The 14,496-nt window shown below is 41.1% G+C and overlaps 1 protein-coding gene across 1 annotated transcript in view; it reads right to left on the reverse strand.

The window, feature by feature from the left end:
- LOC113926705 (cytochrome P450 2J2) overlaps positions 1 to 14,496 on the reverse strand; it is a 33,863-nt gene that overhangs the window by 6,772 nt on the left and 12,595 nt on the right. The window contains exons 2-6 of the mRNA XM_027601999.2: positions 13,877 to 14,026; positions 13,316 to 13,476; positions 10,644 to 10,820; positions 8,463 to 8,604; positions 5,890 to 6,077 (exon numbers count right to left, since the gene is read on the reverse strand). Of these exons, the coding sequence (XP_027457800.2) occupies positions 5,890 to 6,077; positions 8,463 to 8,604; positions 10,644 to 10,820; positions 13,316 to 13,476; positions 13,877 to 14,026 (818 nt within the window). The remainder of the gene's footprint in view (positions 1 to 5,889; positions 6,078 to 8,462; positions 8,605 to 10,643; positions 10,821 to 13,315; positions 13,477 to 13,876; positions 14,027 to 14,496) is intronic.

Raw genomic sequence — 14,496 nt, forward strand, 5'->3', positions numbered from 1 at the left:
TAGCCCAATCCCCTACCCACCCACCCAGGCGCCTGCTCTTTGTGATGGGACAGCTTAAAATGATGGGCTTGCAGGGATTTGACCAGGGAAATGTAGCTTCCGTTGACTGCAGAATGGGTCTCTCCACAGGGACATATCTACATGAAGGAGAGAATAACACGACAGCTGGCTAGTCAGTACCGTTGTACCAAAACCCACCCAGCTGCTCCGTGAAGTGGTAACTATGGCAGCTGTGCCCAGGTAAAAGATCTCTCATTCCTCTCATTCCTCTCTTCTTCTCCCATTCTCTTCCCTCCGGGGTCTGGTATACTCCCTAGGAGGCTGAATAATAGAGTCAGGTACCTCCGTGAAAGGAACCACTCTCCATCCAGGTGTGTAGAAGGAAAGGAACTACTCTCCATCCAGGTGTGTACCATCCAGGTGTGTAGAAGGAACCACTCTCCATCCAGGTGTGTACCATCCAGGTGTGTAGAAGGAAACCCAGCAGTCCCCCGTATTGTCTCCCTCTCCCTCTTTCTGCCTTCATCCAATCCTTCAGTGAGGCTGCTCAATTTTTCTTTAAATGTCTCTTGATTCTGTCACCTCCATTCTACGTCCACCCTGCCTCTTGGTCCAGGCTACCAGCTGCCTTGCCTATCCTCCTGCAAGAGCTGCCAACTGTGCCCACAGCCTCTTGCCTTTCAATCTGCTCCACAGTTCAAAAGCAGGGTGAGGTTTGAATATGATTTACTGATGCCACACCCATCCACCCCCCCACAAGTTGAATACTGAACTTTCAATAGCTTCCCACCACCTTTAGGGGAGAGACCCATCCCCTGAAACCCCGTCTAGACCACTCTCCTTCTGCCTGTACTCACACGACAGGGGCCTGCTTTCAGCTTCTCAAAAATGCTATGTTTCCGCTCATCCCCAGGCCTTTTTACAAGCCGTTCACCTTGCCTGGAACGCCCTTCTTCTCTACTCTGTCACTGAGCTAATTCTTCAGCACCCTTCAATCCATAGCTCAAACAACACTTCCCTCTGGAAGCCCTCTCCGACCACTCCTGCTCCTCCTCCCCATTCCAGCTGGCCTATGTCTTTATGGAAACCAGCAAGTTCTCCCAGCTGAGCCTTTATCATGGTTTGTGACTATATACTTGCATGATTATTTTATTCAGAGTTGTTTTCCCAGATGGGGGCATTTTATATGCTTAATGGACATTTATTAAATTAATAAAGAACTGCTATTTTGAGCACTTTCTATACTAAACACTACATGAATGATCTCATTTTATCTCCACCTGTGAAGAAGTTTACAGATAAATAAATCAAAGCTCTGAGACATTAAGTGACATGCCCAGAGTCGTGCAGTGGGAGGAGATAGAGTAATGATTAGTACAAGGTCTAGTTCATTTCAGAGCCATGGCTCCTTGCCTCTACAAGATACAGTCAATTAGATATCTCAGTTCCCAGGGTCTTTATTAAAGTTAATAGTAAAAATCAGTGGTAGAATGAGTCTGTTGAGCTAAATGAATTGCTGGAAAAGTGCAAACAGCACCTGTGAAATAATTTAGACCTCAGCCTTCAACCACAAGATGTCAATCAGTAAGAAAACAGTGAATGGGAACAGCTGTAGGAATAGGTATAGAATGGGTAAACCCCTCTGGTTCTGCCTGTTGAGAGAGACTCCAGGTAAGACACACACAGAGGGACCTAGACAAATTGGATTTGATCCACAGAGGCTGACCAAGGCCTTGAAAAAGAAAAGGAACTGTAAATGTGCAATGTGCAGAGAGGACCCTAGGGGGCAGAGGAGAGCTGTCTGCCGAGATCTTAAGACTGGTGGGCCTCTTGAGACGAGATCGGGCGCGTTCAGGGTGGTATGGCCGCAGACGGTGGGCCTCTTGAGAACAAAATTTCCTTTGTGAGGAAACTGAATCAGTAATCAAAAATCTCCCAACAAACAAGAGTCAAGGGCCGAATGGTCTCCCAGCAGAATTCTACCAAACATTTAAAGAAGAATTAATACCCATTCTTCTGAAACTTTTTCAAAAAATAGAAATTTTTTGAACTCATTCTATGAAGCCAGGATTACCTTGATCCCAAAACCAGATAAAGACCACAATAAAAAGGAGAATTACAGACCAATATCCCTGATGAACATGGATGCAAAAATTCTCACCAAGATACTAGTAATAGGATCCAACAGTACATTAAAAGGATTATTCACCACGATGAAGTTGGATTTATTCCTGGGCTGCAAGGGGGGTTCAACATCTGCAAATCAATCAGTGTGATACACCACATTAATAAAAGAAAGGACAAGAGCCACGTGATCCTCTCAATAGATGCAGAAAAAAACATTTGACAAAATACAGCATCCTTTCTTGATAAAAACTCTCTGCCATGTAGGGATAGAGGGAACATACCTTAATAGCATAAAAGCCATATACGAAAAACCTACAGCAAACATCCTCAAGGGGGAAAAACTGAGAGCTTTCCTCTAAGATCAGGAACACGACAGGGATGTCCACTCTCACTACTACTGTTCAACATAGTACTGGAAGTCCTACCCTCAGCAATCAGACAACAAAAAGAAATAAAAGGCAGGGCGCCTGGATGGCTCAGTCGTTAAGCGTCTGCTTTTGGCTCAGGTCATGATCCCAGGGTCCTGGGATCAAGCCCCGCATTGGGCTCCCTGCTCTGCAGGAAGCCTGCTTCTCCCTCTCCCACTGCTCCTGCTTGTGTTCCCTCTCTCGCGGTGTCTCTCTTTGTCAAATAAATAAATAAAATCTTAAAAAAAAAATAAAAGGCATCCAAATCAGCAAAGAATAAGTCAAACTTTCACTCTTCACAGATGACATGTAACTTTATGTAGAAAACCCAAACAACTCTGAGCACTGGGTGTTATGAACAAACAATGAATCATGGAACACTACACCAAAACAAATTATGTAATATATAGTGATTAACATAACAATAAAAAATAAAAAAAAACCCAAACAACTCTACCCCAAAATTGCTAGAACTGATATAGGAATTCAGCAAAGTCATAGGATATAAAATCAATGCACAGAAGTCAGTTGCCTTTCTATACACTAACAATGAGGCAGAAGAAAGAGAAATCAAGGATTCGATCCCATTTACAATTGCACCAAAACCCATAACTTCCCTAGGAATAAACCTTACCAAAGAGGTAAAGGATCTGTACTCTGAAAACTGTAGAACACTTATGAAAGAAATCGAGGAAGACACAAAGAAATGGAAAAACATTCCATGCTCATGGATTAGAAGAACAAATATTGTTAAAATGTCTATGCTACCCAAAGCAATCTACACATTCAATGCAATACCTATCAAAATGCCATCAGCATTTTTCACAGGGCTGGAACAAACAATCCTAAAATTTGTATGGAACCAGAAAAGACCCCAAATAGCCAGAGGAATGTTGAAAAGAAAACCAAACCTGGGGGCATCACAATGTCAGACTTCCAGCTCTATTACAAAGCTGTAATCATCAAGACAGTATGGTACTGGCACAAAAACAGACACATAGATCAATGGAACAGAATAGAGAACCCAGAAATGGACCCTCAACTCTGTGGTCAACCAAGCTTTGACAAAGCAGGAAAGAATGTTCAATGGAAAAAGGACAGTCTCTTCAATAAATGTGCTGGGAAAATTGGACAGCCACATGCAGAAGAATGACACTGGACCATTTTCTTACACCATACACAAAGATAAACTCAAAATGGATGAAAGACTTAAATGTGAGACACAAATCCATGAAAATCCTAGAGGAGAACATAGGTAGCAACTCTTTGACCTCAGAGGCAGCAAGGCAAGGGAAACAAAAGCAAAAATGAACTATGGGGACTTTATCAAGATAAAAACTTTGTGCAACAAAGGAAACAGTCAACAAAACTAAATGGCAACCTACCGAATGGGAGAAGATATTCGCCAATGTCTTATCAGATAAAGATTAACCCAAAATCTATAAAAAACTTATCAAACTTAACAGCCAAAGAACAAATAATCCAATCAAGAGATGGGCAGAAGACATGAACAGACATTTCTCCAAAGAAGACATACAATTGGCCAACAGACACATGTAAAAATGCTTAACATCACTAAGCATCAGGGAAATACAGATCAAAACCACAATGAGATAGCACCTCACACCAGTCAGAATGGCTAAAATGAACAACTCAGGAAACAACAGATGTTCATGAGGATGCGGAGAAAGGAGAACCCTCTTACACGTTGGTGGGAGGGCAAGCTGGTGCAACCACTCTGGAAAACAGTATGGAAATTCCTTTAAAAGTTGAAAATAGAGCTACCCTATGACCCAGCAATTGTACTGCTTGATATTTCTACAAACGATACAAACCTAGTGATTTGAAGGGGCACATGCACCCCAATGTTTATAGCAGCCATGTCCACAATAGCCAAAATATGGAAAGAGCCCAGATGTTGATCAACAGATGAATGGATAAGATGTGGTATATTATAAACAACAGAATATTACTCAGTCATCAAAAAGAATAACATCTTGCCATTTGCAACAATGTGGATGGAACTAGAGGGTATTATGCTAAGTGAAATAAGTCAGTCAGAGAAAGACAAACATCATATGATTTCACTCATGTGGAATTCATGAAGCAAAACCGATGAACATAGGGGAAGGGAAGGAAAAATAAGATGAAAATAAAGAGGGAGGCAAACCATAAGAGATGGTAAACTCTAGGAAATAAACAGGGCTGCTGGAGGGGTGGGGGGTGGGGGGATGGGGTAATTGGGTGATGGACATTAAGGAGGGCACTTGATGTGTAATGAGCATTGGGTGTTATATGCAACTGATGAATCACTAAATTCTACCCCTGGAACTAATACTACAGTATATTTTAACTTAATTGAATTTAAATAAGTAATTAAAAAAAAAGAATTTCCTTTGTGAGGACAGGAATTTAACAGAGACCAACTGAAAGCAATTGCAGAGAGACTCTTTTAATGTGCCAGTAAAGCAACTCCTGTGGAGAGAACATGGTGCAGTACAGAAAAGATGAGCCTGGGAAACAAAATAGATCTGCTTCTGGAACTCAACTCTTGTCACTTTGTAGCTGAGCTATCTTATGCAAGCTTAATCACTCCTGAGCCTTGACTTCCAAATTTATGAAATGGAAATAACATTTATTCTCAGGACTGATTCAGACCTTTTGAAAGAACCTATGGAGTCCATGGCACATACTCCTTGCTTAATAAGCATTGGTTCCCTTCTCTCATTTTCAAATAATTAATATTGCACACACCTGTTGGTTTCCCTTGTGCGATAGTCCCACTACAGGGTTGCAGGTAAAAGCTGGAAAAATACTTGTGGGGAATAGCATGCTAGAAACACCAGCCTTAATGTGATATTGGCCTAGGTAGTCTCAAATGTTCCTTCATATTTTAATATTCTATAACCCCATGATTATGAAGCAGAATTTTCCAGGTCTGGCAGGTCCCTAGTGCTGTGAGAAGCTCCACCCTGGCAAAGTAAAGGGCCCTGTGGCAAAGTCTGACTGAGAACAGCTGCTTGCTGTAGCCCCACAAAGATCCATAATGTACATCACATGGTTAAAAAAAAAAAAAACTGAGACATCCCACAGCAAAGAAAAACCAGTCTTTGCCTAAACATATTTGACCAAGGAATCCTCCTTCCCCTCCATAATACCTATTAATGTCTAGTTGAATTAATGTTCCAAAGACCACAAATAGGGAAAAAAGCTAATATTATCTCAGGTGTAATATATCTCTCTTCCCATTTAAGTGATTCCCTAGGACAAGAGTCATGGGTTACCCTTTCAGTTCAGAGTTTCTACTATCTAAAAAGATGGGCTTGAAGATCTGAGGCTGGGAGTCCCTGGTTACCTTAGGCAGGTAGTATCCAGCAAACGTGGTATCACCTGTCACTTCCCTGGGCACATTCGGGGGGATGATGTTTCCCATTCTCTGCACCTCATGAATGACGGCTTTGGTATAGGGCACGGACTCTCGAGCGGCTATACTTGGCAGCTGTGACTGGCCAATCACCCTGTCGATCTCAGCGTGGACTTTTTCTGGAAAAGAAGGTTCTATTATTCTATTATTCCACAACCTTCCTTAAGCCTGATTAAGCTGAAGAATGGAATAATCAGGATCAAAGTGGCAAAAAAAAAAAAAGAAAAAAAGGCTAAACCTATAGCAGGCACTATAGACTGGTTTCTCAGGAGGTATTTCAGAGTGAAAAGTGGACCTGGGTTTTAGACATATCTGGTTGCGAACTCTTGCTCTGAAACATTACTCCTGAAAGTTAAACTCTTTGAGCCTCAGTTTTCTCTTATTTGTGAGGATAATCTACATTCCTCTTACGTCTTGAGATTTACATGAACTGATTTAGGTGAGCACCCAACAAATCAAAGAAATTTCTAATTGTGCCCCAATATACCTCTTTTCCTCTTTTGTTCTACAATAATAGGGATTTTAGCTGTATACCCGGTTGCCCAGCTACAGATTACATTTCCCAGATTCCCTTGTGACTAAGTATGACCATGTGACTAAGTTCTGGTCAACAGAATATCTGTAGAAGGGATGTTTAATACTTAAAACATGTTCTTAAAGGAAGGGTGTGCGTTTCTTTCTTCTTCCCTTCCTACTCGTGGAAAGGCAGCCCTTGAGGTGAGCCATCTTTGAGCTTGCAAACAAGGGCATCATTCTAGACACAACAGAGCAACATATTGGAAGGAGCTTAGAACCCAAAGGGCTCTGCAGAGTCCAGCTTAGGTTTCTTAACTTTAGAGAGAAATAGAGGAGAATTTTTTTTTTACTGGCCATTTAAAACATTTTTAAAATTCTGGTAAAACATACGTGACACAAAATTTACCATGGTAACCATATTTAAGCATACCGTTTAATGATGTTATATATATATTCACATTGTGCAACCAATCTCCAGAACTTTTTATCTTGAAAAACTGAAACTGTACATCCTTTAAACCATAACTTCTCATTTTCTCCTACCCCAAGCCCTTGGAAACCAACATTCTACTTTCTGTTTCTATGAATTTGTCTACTCTAGAAATCTCATATAAATGGAATTATACAGTATATGTCTTTTTGTGACTGTATTATTTAACTTAGCATAATGTCCTCAAGGTTCATCCATGTTAGAGCATGCGTCAGAATTTACTTCCTGTTTAAGGCTGAATAATATTCCACGGTATTCCATATTTTGTTTATCCATTCTTCCATTGATGGAAGTTGCTATGAAGATGGGTATAAACATCTGTAATTTTAAGCTCTTCTTATTTTAGAGACCCTGTTACAGAAGCCAAATCTGTATTCTAAAATGAGGTAGCTTTTCAACTTTTTAGAAAATGTAATTCATAGTTCCGAAAGCATTTTACCTCATGATTCAAGACACATAAACATAAATATACACACATATAAAACATACTTCTATTTATAATTATGGAAAGAAATAAAGTTTCATGAACAAACTTACCCTTAGTACATGGGAAGTACTCTGATATTTTCTCTTCTATTTTTATTTTAGGAAAAAATGTTGGTCTTGATCTACTAAATTGATTTTATGTCCCATTAATAAACTGTTACCCACAGTTTGAAAAATTGTATCCTAATATCCCATCTCTCATATGCTCAAACTGTTCTGGATCCTAGAGGGAAAAAAAAAGATTATAACAGTCACTGTCTTTGAATGGACAACAGTCTTTGGGGAAGACATACGAATAATGTGCAATCAGTACAGTAGTGGAGGTATGTTAGGTCATCTCTAGAGGAGGAAAATAATCCAAATAATAAAGTCATCTTCAGAGGAAGGAGTTTCCTACAAGCATGGGGGGACATCTTAGAGGAGGTTGTATTTGAGCAGATTCTTCAAGTGCACCTGGTGACTGACCATGTAGATAAATTGGGGAACTACGCAATTGGTAGAGGGAGGAGCAGGCCTGATGGCAGAGGCATAAATAAGGACAGTGGAAAGGAAACAACATGTAATTTAGTGAGACCACTATGCAGGATGGGTGGAGCTGAGGCTGGACAGACAGAAGGAGGCACATCAGAGAGCATGATAATGCCAGACTAAGGAGTTTGAACATTATCCACAGGGCAACGAAAGACATTACTTAAAAGGATGGAAGGCTGTAACTAGATTTCATGTAAGAATATAAGTCTTTTCCTGGAACTCACCACAATGTCAATTGACTTCATTGTTTCCCCTCTAGACTCTGAGTTTCTGAGGGCAGGGACTCTGTTATATTGGTATGATGTGAACCCATCAGAATCCTAACAGAAAAACCGAAGAAGGTACCCGTTAAGTCCACATCACTTCATGACTGTCCTATCTTTTCATTCTACCACGCTATCTTCTAGCCCCAACTTGGGGGCAGTATGCTCCAGGAGGCACCATTCTGTCCTGGCCCAGGCACACTCACTGATGTGCTCACCTTGGATTTCTGGGTTGAGGGCCAAGTAAAGCAGACCCCAGTGCAGTGTCGTTGAAGTTGTCTCGGTTCCAGCAAAGAAGAGGTCCAGGGTGCTATAGATGAGGTTTTCTTCATGGAAACTTGAAGTAGCATTGCCCCTATTCTAGAAAGCACAATGTTTACTGGTTTATTCAGTTGGTTCTTGGTTGCTACAATACACAGGGGCTTCATCCTAGGGCGAGAACTTGGAACAAAAGATCCTCAGGAAAAATATCTTTCCCTTTGGCCATCTTAAGAGGTAGAGGCTTGTTACAGCGATATCACTAGCATCCTCCTGCCCCAAGTAGTGGAAGCTTTTGTTAGCTTTGGTGGGTGAAAAATCAAGACAATTCTTTAGTTTATGCCTAAATTTAGGAGAATCTATTAGTACAGTGGAAAGAGAAACAGTTTGGTAGAAAGACAGGCCTGGACTCCAGTGTTAGCTACGTCGTTCACTATCTGCATGACCTACGGCAAGTCACTTAATCTCTCTGCACCTCAGTTTCCTGTTTCAGAAAATAGAAATGAAATACACATGCCCTTTAAGATGGCATTATGAGTTACATGAGATATAAAGAGCACGTTACAAATACTCAACACATGTTTGTACTGATACCAGGAAGAATAAACTGAATTCCTCTTATGTAAAACAATTTTCATATCTCCCTGTTAATCTCTTCCTTTCTAGGTGAAACCACTCTGATTCCATCAACCACTCCTCACAGCACTCCATCATCTTTATCACCTTCCCCTGGAAGCTTGAGTTTGTCAACAGTCCTCTCAATGCGTGGCCCCCATACCTGCACAACATTTAGCAAGTGAAGTCTCTTCCTCTGTGGAGAGATCAATGCTTCTACTAATGTTATCCAATACAGTGAAATAAAAGAGGGGATGGATAGAAATCCACCATCCTGTCAATTCCAAGAGGAGGCTCAACTAATGTGATGAAAGATTATGACACTGACACTGATGCATGGATGTATATTGACCACAGGGGTACTGTGCTAAAGGCTATATACAACCAATTTGGCTTTTCCCTGCACCTTTCCGATAATGTTGGAAAGTGGATGGTAGGAAGATCAGGGAGGAAAGGAAAAGTTCCTCTCGGGCCCCTAAGCCTGAACTCTGGCATTCAAATCAGCATTTTCTTGTGTTCTGTGCTGGGGGTTGAGGGAAGCGGCAGGCAACTGGGCACAGGTCCAACTAAAAATGAAAGAGTCCTTTGAAGCTCATTTGTTAGTTTTCCTTTTGTATATAGCTCCTTCAGATACAGGTAAAGGGCAGAGAACAGAAGATGAACAGGCAGTATTTGGGCATCCCCAAGGCCTCAAGCCAAATACCATTCAACCCTTGTCTTTTTTTTTTTTTAACTTATTTTTTTTAATTTAAATTCAATTAGTCAACATCTAGTGTATTATTAGTTTCAGATGTAGAGTTCAGTTATTTATCCATTGCATATAACACCCAGTGCCCATCAACCCCTATCTTTATTTCTACTTACCTTGTCAATCCTGAGTTAATGCTGCTCCTATACTCTATGAAATGCTGCCTCTATTTTGACTCCCCTGTGATAAACTAAATAATGACCCACCAAGATGTCCATATCTTAATCTCTGAAACCCGTGGATATCACCTTATATGGCAAAAGGGACTTTGTAGGTATGAGTAAGAATCTTGATGTGGGAAGATTATTCTGGATAATTCAAAGTAATTACAAGAGTCTTTATAAGAGGGAGGCAAGGGGGTCATAAAGAGAAGATGTAAAGATGAAAGCAGAGAAAATGCTACATACTGGCTTTGAAGATGGAAAAAGGGGCCATAAGCCAAGGCAGCCTCTAAAGGAAAAATCAAGGAAACAGATTCTTTCTTAGAGTCTCCAGAAGGAACCAGCCCTGCCAACACCTTGATTTTAGCCCAGTGAAACTGATTTTGGATTTGGGACCTCCAGAACTGTAAGAGAATAAATCTGTGTTGTTTAGAAACCCCAGGTTTGTGGTAATTTATTACGGCAGCAATGGGACACTAGTATACCCCCATTTGCTCTTTAAGAACAAAGAAACAGGGGCACCTGGGTGGCTCAGTTGTAAAGCGTCTGCCTTTGGCTCAGGTCATGATTTAAAAAAAAAAAAAGAAAGAACAAAGGAACAACTTTGGTTCCCTTACCTTTTCCATTTCCCTGAGGTAAGCGTCAATAAAATCTCTTGGTTCAGCAGGATTCCAGTCTCTCCTGTGGTTTTCAGTCATATGAGCAATGAACAATTTCAGTTTCTCCCAGTTGCTAAAGAGTGTTTGATGAGGTCCAGGAAGAAATTTCATAATCCATGGACAGATGTTGTAGAGCTAATTGAGGAAAAACAAAACACTCATAGAGACAATTGGATGCCCGTTTTTCAAGACAAAATTATCGATATTCTCTATCTTTCATTTACTTGCTCTTAAGCCTTGGATAGCCTTGACTCTTCTCTCCTGCTAGCAAAGCATTTCAGCACTCCATCCACAGTGTATCCAGTTTCACACCACATCTCACCCCCCCGCCGTGTTGTCCCCTAGTACAAACCAGCAGCATTTCTTACCTGGAGGCTGTGATAGCCTCCATCAGCTTCACTGATTCCATTCTTAACCCACTCCCAGTCTGTTTTCCACAGAGCTGCCAGGGGCATCATTTAATAGTTTAATCAGCTCATTTCACTCCTTGGCTCTCAATCCTCCAATGACTTTCTATGACTCTCAGACAAAGCTCTGCATCATTCTCCTGACATACAAGCTCTGCATGCACCAGCTCCCCACCCCACACCTGTCACCTCCTTTGCTATTACTCCCCGCCATCTTAATCTCTCTCACTCACCCACAGGCCTCTGTGATGACATCAAGGATGTTCTTGTTTGGGCCTTTGCATTTGCTATTCCTTCTCCCTAGAACGCTCTTCCTCTGAAATCTGTATAACTCCAGCCCTTCATTTCATTAAAGTGCTGCTCAAATGTCACCACCTTGGTGTGGTCTTAACCTGATGATCCTGTAAGGACCCCTGCCACCCTCTCTCCATTCCCTTATCCTGTTTCATTTTCCTTCATGGTAATTACCACTAATATATGTGTGTGTGTAAGATATATATATACATGTCTTATGTATATGTATTTGCCCCGCTATGATGCAATCCTCATGTAGGTAAGACATATTTTACTGAAATAAAGTATTTTTAAAAATATCTTCTCTAATAATATCTGGTAGAAAGAAGCATGACATAATGGAAAGTCACCTAGACTTAAAATGAGACAGATACAGTTCTGTTAGCTCTGCTGTTTTCTAGCTATAATAGTTTGGTGGTGGTGGTGGTGGTGGTGGTGGTGATGATGATGATGATGATGATGATACAATTTGTTGCTTCTTATTTTAACTAGCTGCCAATGGGGCTCTGGGATTATTCCGGTGACTGAATGACATGAGATCCATACAGCACCTAGCACAGAGCCAGTGGACCACTATCTGGATTTGCTTACACACTCCCATATCTGCTTGTACACACCATGATGCTTCATTTCATCTTTAAAGGGGTTTTTGGTAAAAATTAACTGAGATAAAGAATGTATATTTGTCCATTGAGATGCTTGGGACTCCAAGAAATGCTTAATAACCTTACCTTACTGCCCCTTCTTACGCTGTCAGGAATTACTTTTCCCTGGGAAAATCAGCTGGGTACCCACTGAACTCTCATGACTTCCTGTCTTAATAGGGCTGAAGAACATGGAATTATTGAATTGGTAATTACTGTGACTAGAGATGAGAACAAGGAATTCAAAAATACCTCTGACAATAATCATAATAATAATAGCTCACATTCATTACACCCTTTAAATGTGCCAGGACTCACGCTAACTGGTTTATTGGTTTTGATGCGATGGGTCCATAAAGTTCCAGGCAAAGATGCTTGTCAGGAATAAATAAAAATAAATCCACTTCTAGATACTAGGGAGGTGGCACTAATAGCGCCACTCTTCCCATAGAAGTGTCTCCAAATCCAGGAAAGTGGTTGAGACACCAAGAAGAGTGGAGTTTCTGACAGACTCACAGGCCCAGCGGGACAAAATGGAGAGCAGGGTCCACCAAAGGAAGGGGTGAAGTTTGAACCCCAAAGGTCTATACCCTATGGAATAGGAAGATTGATAATGTCAAGTGTGGATGTGGGCATGTAAGCAGTGTAACTGCTTTTGAAACCTTTAGGCGTCTTTTGTGTCCAGGTATAAATTCAAGAGAAATGAGTGGGCATGTCCACAGATGAACAACTGTACAAGAATGTTCATGGCAGCTATTCATAACATCCCAAACTGGAAACAACCCAAATGTTCATCAATAGAGAATAGAGCAACAAACAGTGGCGTAGTCATACAATGAAAAACTGTTCAGAATTTCAAAAAGAAAGGAGCAACTGACACAGATAAATCTGCGGATAATCTGCTGAGGGAGAAGCCAATCGCAGAAGAGTGCTTCTGGGGCAGCAGAGTGGCTGGGTTAAGGAAGGACACAGAGGAGCGGGGCTCAAGGGCAACGGCAACATCGTGCTTTTAGAAGAAACAACACGGGTGTCTAGGTGTATGGCATGTCAAGTTTTACACTTCTCATGCATGTTAGAAATGTTCTTTGTATGTAGTAAATATCCAATAATATTATCAAAAAACACTAAAGTCAACAGATTGATTTTAAATAGGTTTGAGTTGAAGTCATTTGTAAAAGGTGATACTTCAGCTTAAACAAAAAAAGTGATATTTTAGTAAGAACTCATCTGTGTCTGACATCAGCTCCAATATTCTTACCCAAGATGTAGAGAGAAAACCCCTTACCTGGCATCTCACTGATGCCTCCAGACACGTGACGTCATCCAGCCACCTCAGCAATTCCTGAAACTGTTCATCCTCGTACTCAAAGCGCTTCCCAAAGGTGATAGAGCAAATAATATTGGAAACTGCATTGTTCATCTTGAAGCGAGGGTTGAAAGGCTGTCCTGGAGGTGAAACAAGAGACGGAACCTTTAGATTAGTTTGTTTCTATTTTCTCCTGAGAGTCTGCTCTACATGACATTTACCATACTGAGTATAGTACTGCCTGTGAGGCTCTGGCCACAGCCCGCTACACAGGGTCTAACACGTAGCAAGTACTCGGTCAATACCTGGGGAGTCAAACTGACGACCAGGGTTTAAAATCAGTAATGTGTTTAATACCAGTCTTCTTGTGCTTAATCCTAGAGCTCCATGAAGGCAGGGTCATGGTTAGTTGCTCACTGTAATATTCTCAGTGGCTGGCATAGTGCTGGGCACAGGTTAAGTCCTTAGGCACTTAATAAGTATCTGTTCAGTGAATGAATGAGTCACAATCTCCTGCACCTGTCCTAGGAAACAACTCACCATTCTCTTCTTCTACCGCCTGGATGAGGTGATGGGCTTCCTCCTGAACGCGTTCCTCTAAGCTCTTCCTTCCTAGACCAAAATTCCTTAGGGTCGCCAGGGTGAACCTTCTTTGCTCCTTCCATGTTTGGCCACTGGACATGATCAATCCTGGAAAAAAAAAAAGCCAACATTATGGTATTCTTATTCTATTATGTAAATATCTGGCAAATGGTATGGAAATACGTATTGGTGGGAAGAAGAAGGGCATTACGCCACTTTAAACTATTCAGGGAAATAATCCCAAGGTAGTGGATAGAGTGGCTAGCATTATTGCTTTTAGTGCAGGGACTTGAGTGTTTTTACTGCATTATGTAAGTTAGCACTTACAGAAACTCTATGAGATAGGTATAATCCTTACTTCCCTCTCCCATTTTGCTGACGAGAAAACTGAGGCACAAAAGATAAACTTTTCAGGGTCACAGCAGCTGGAGAGGCATTCAAATTCAGGTTTGCCGGGCTCCAAAGCCCATGCTTTGATTACTAGTCACATAAGTATACTGAAATACTTGTTTTATGCTGCATACTAAGAATGCACTCATGGATAAGACAAATCACAACTCAAAAGGAGGCAAAGCTTT

The sequence above is a fragment of the Zalophus californianus genome, chromosome 4, assembly GCF_009762305.2.
Source record: "Zalophus californianus isolate mZalCal1 chromosome 4, mZalCal1.pri.v2, whole genome shotgun sequence".
Classification (NCBI taxonomy): Eukaryota; Metazoa; Chordata; class Mammalia; order Carnivora; family Otariidae; genus Zalophus; species Zalophus californianus.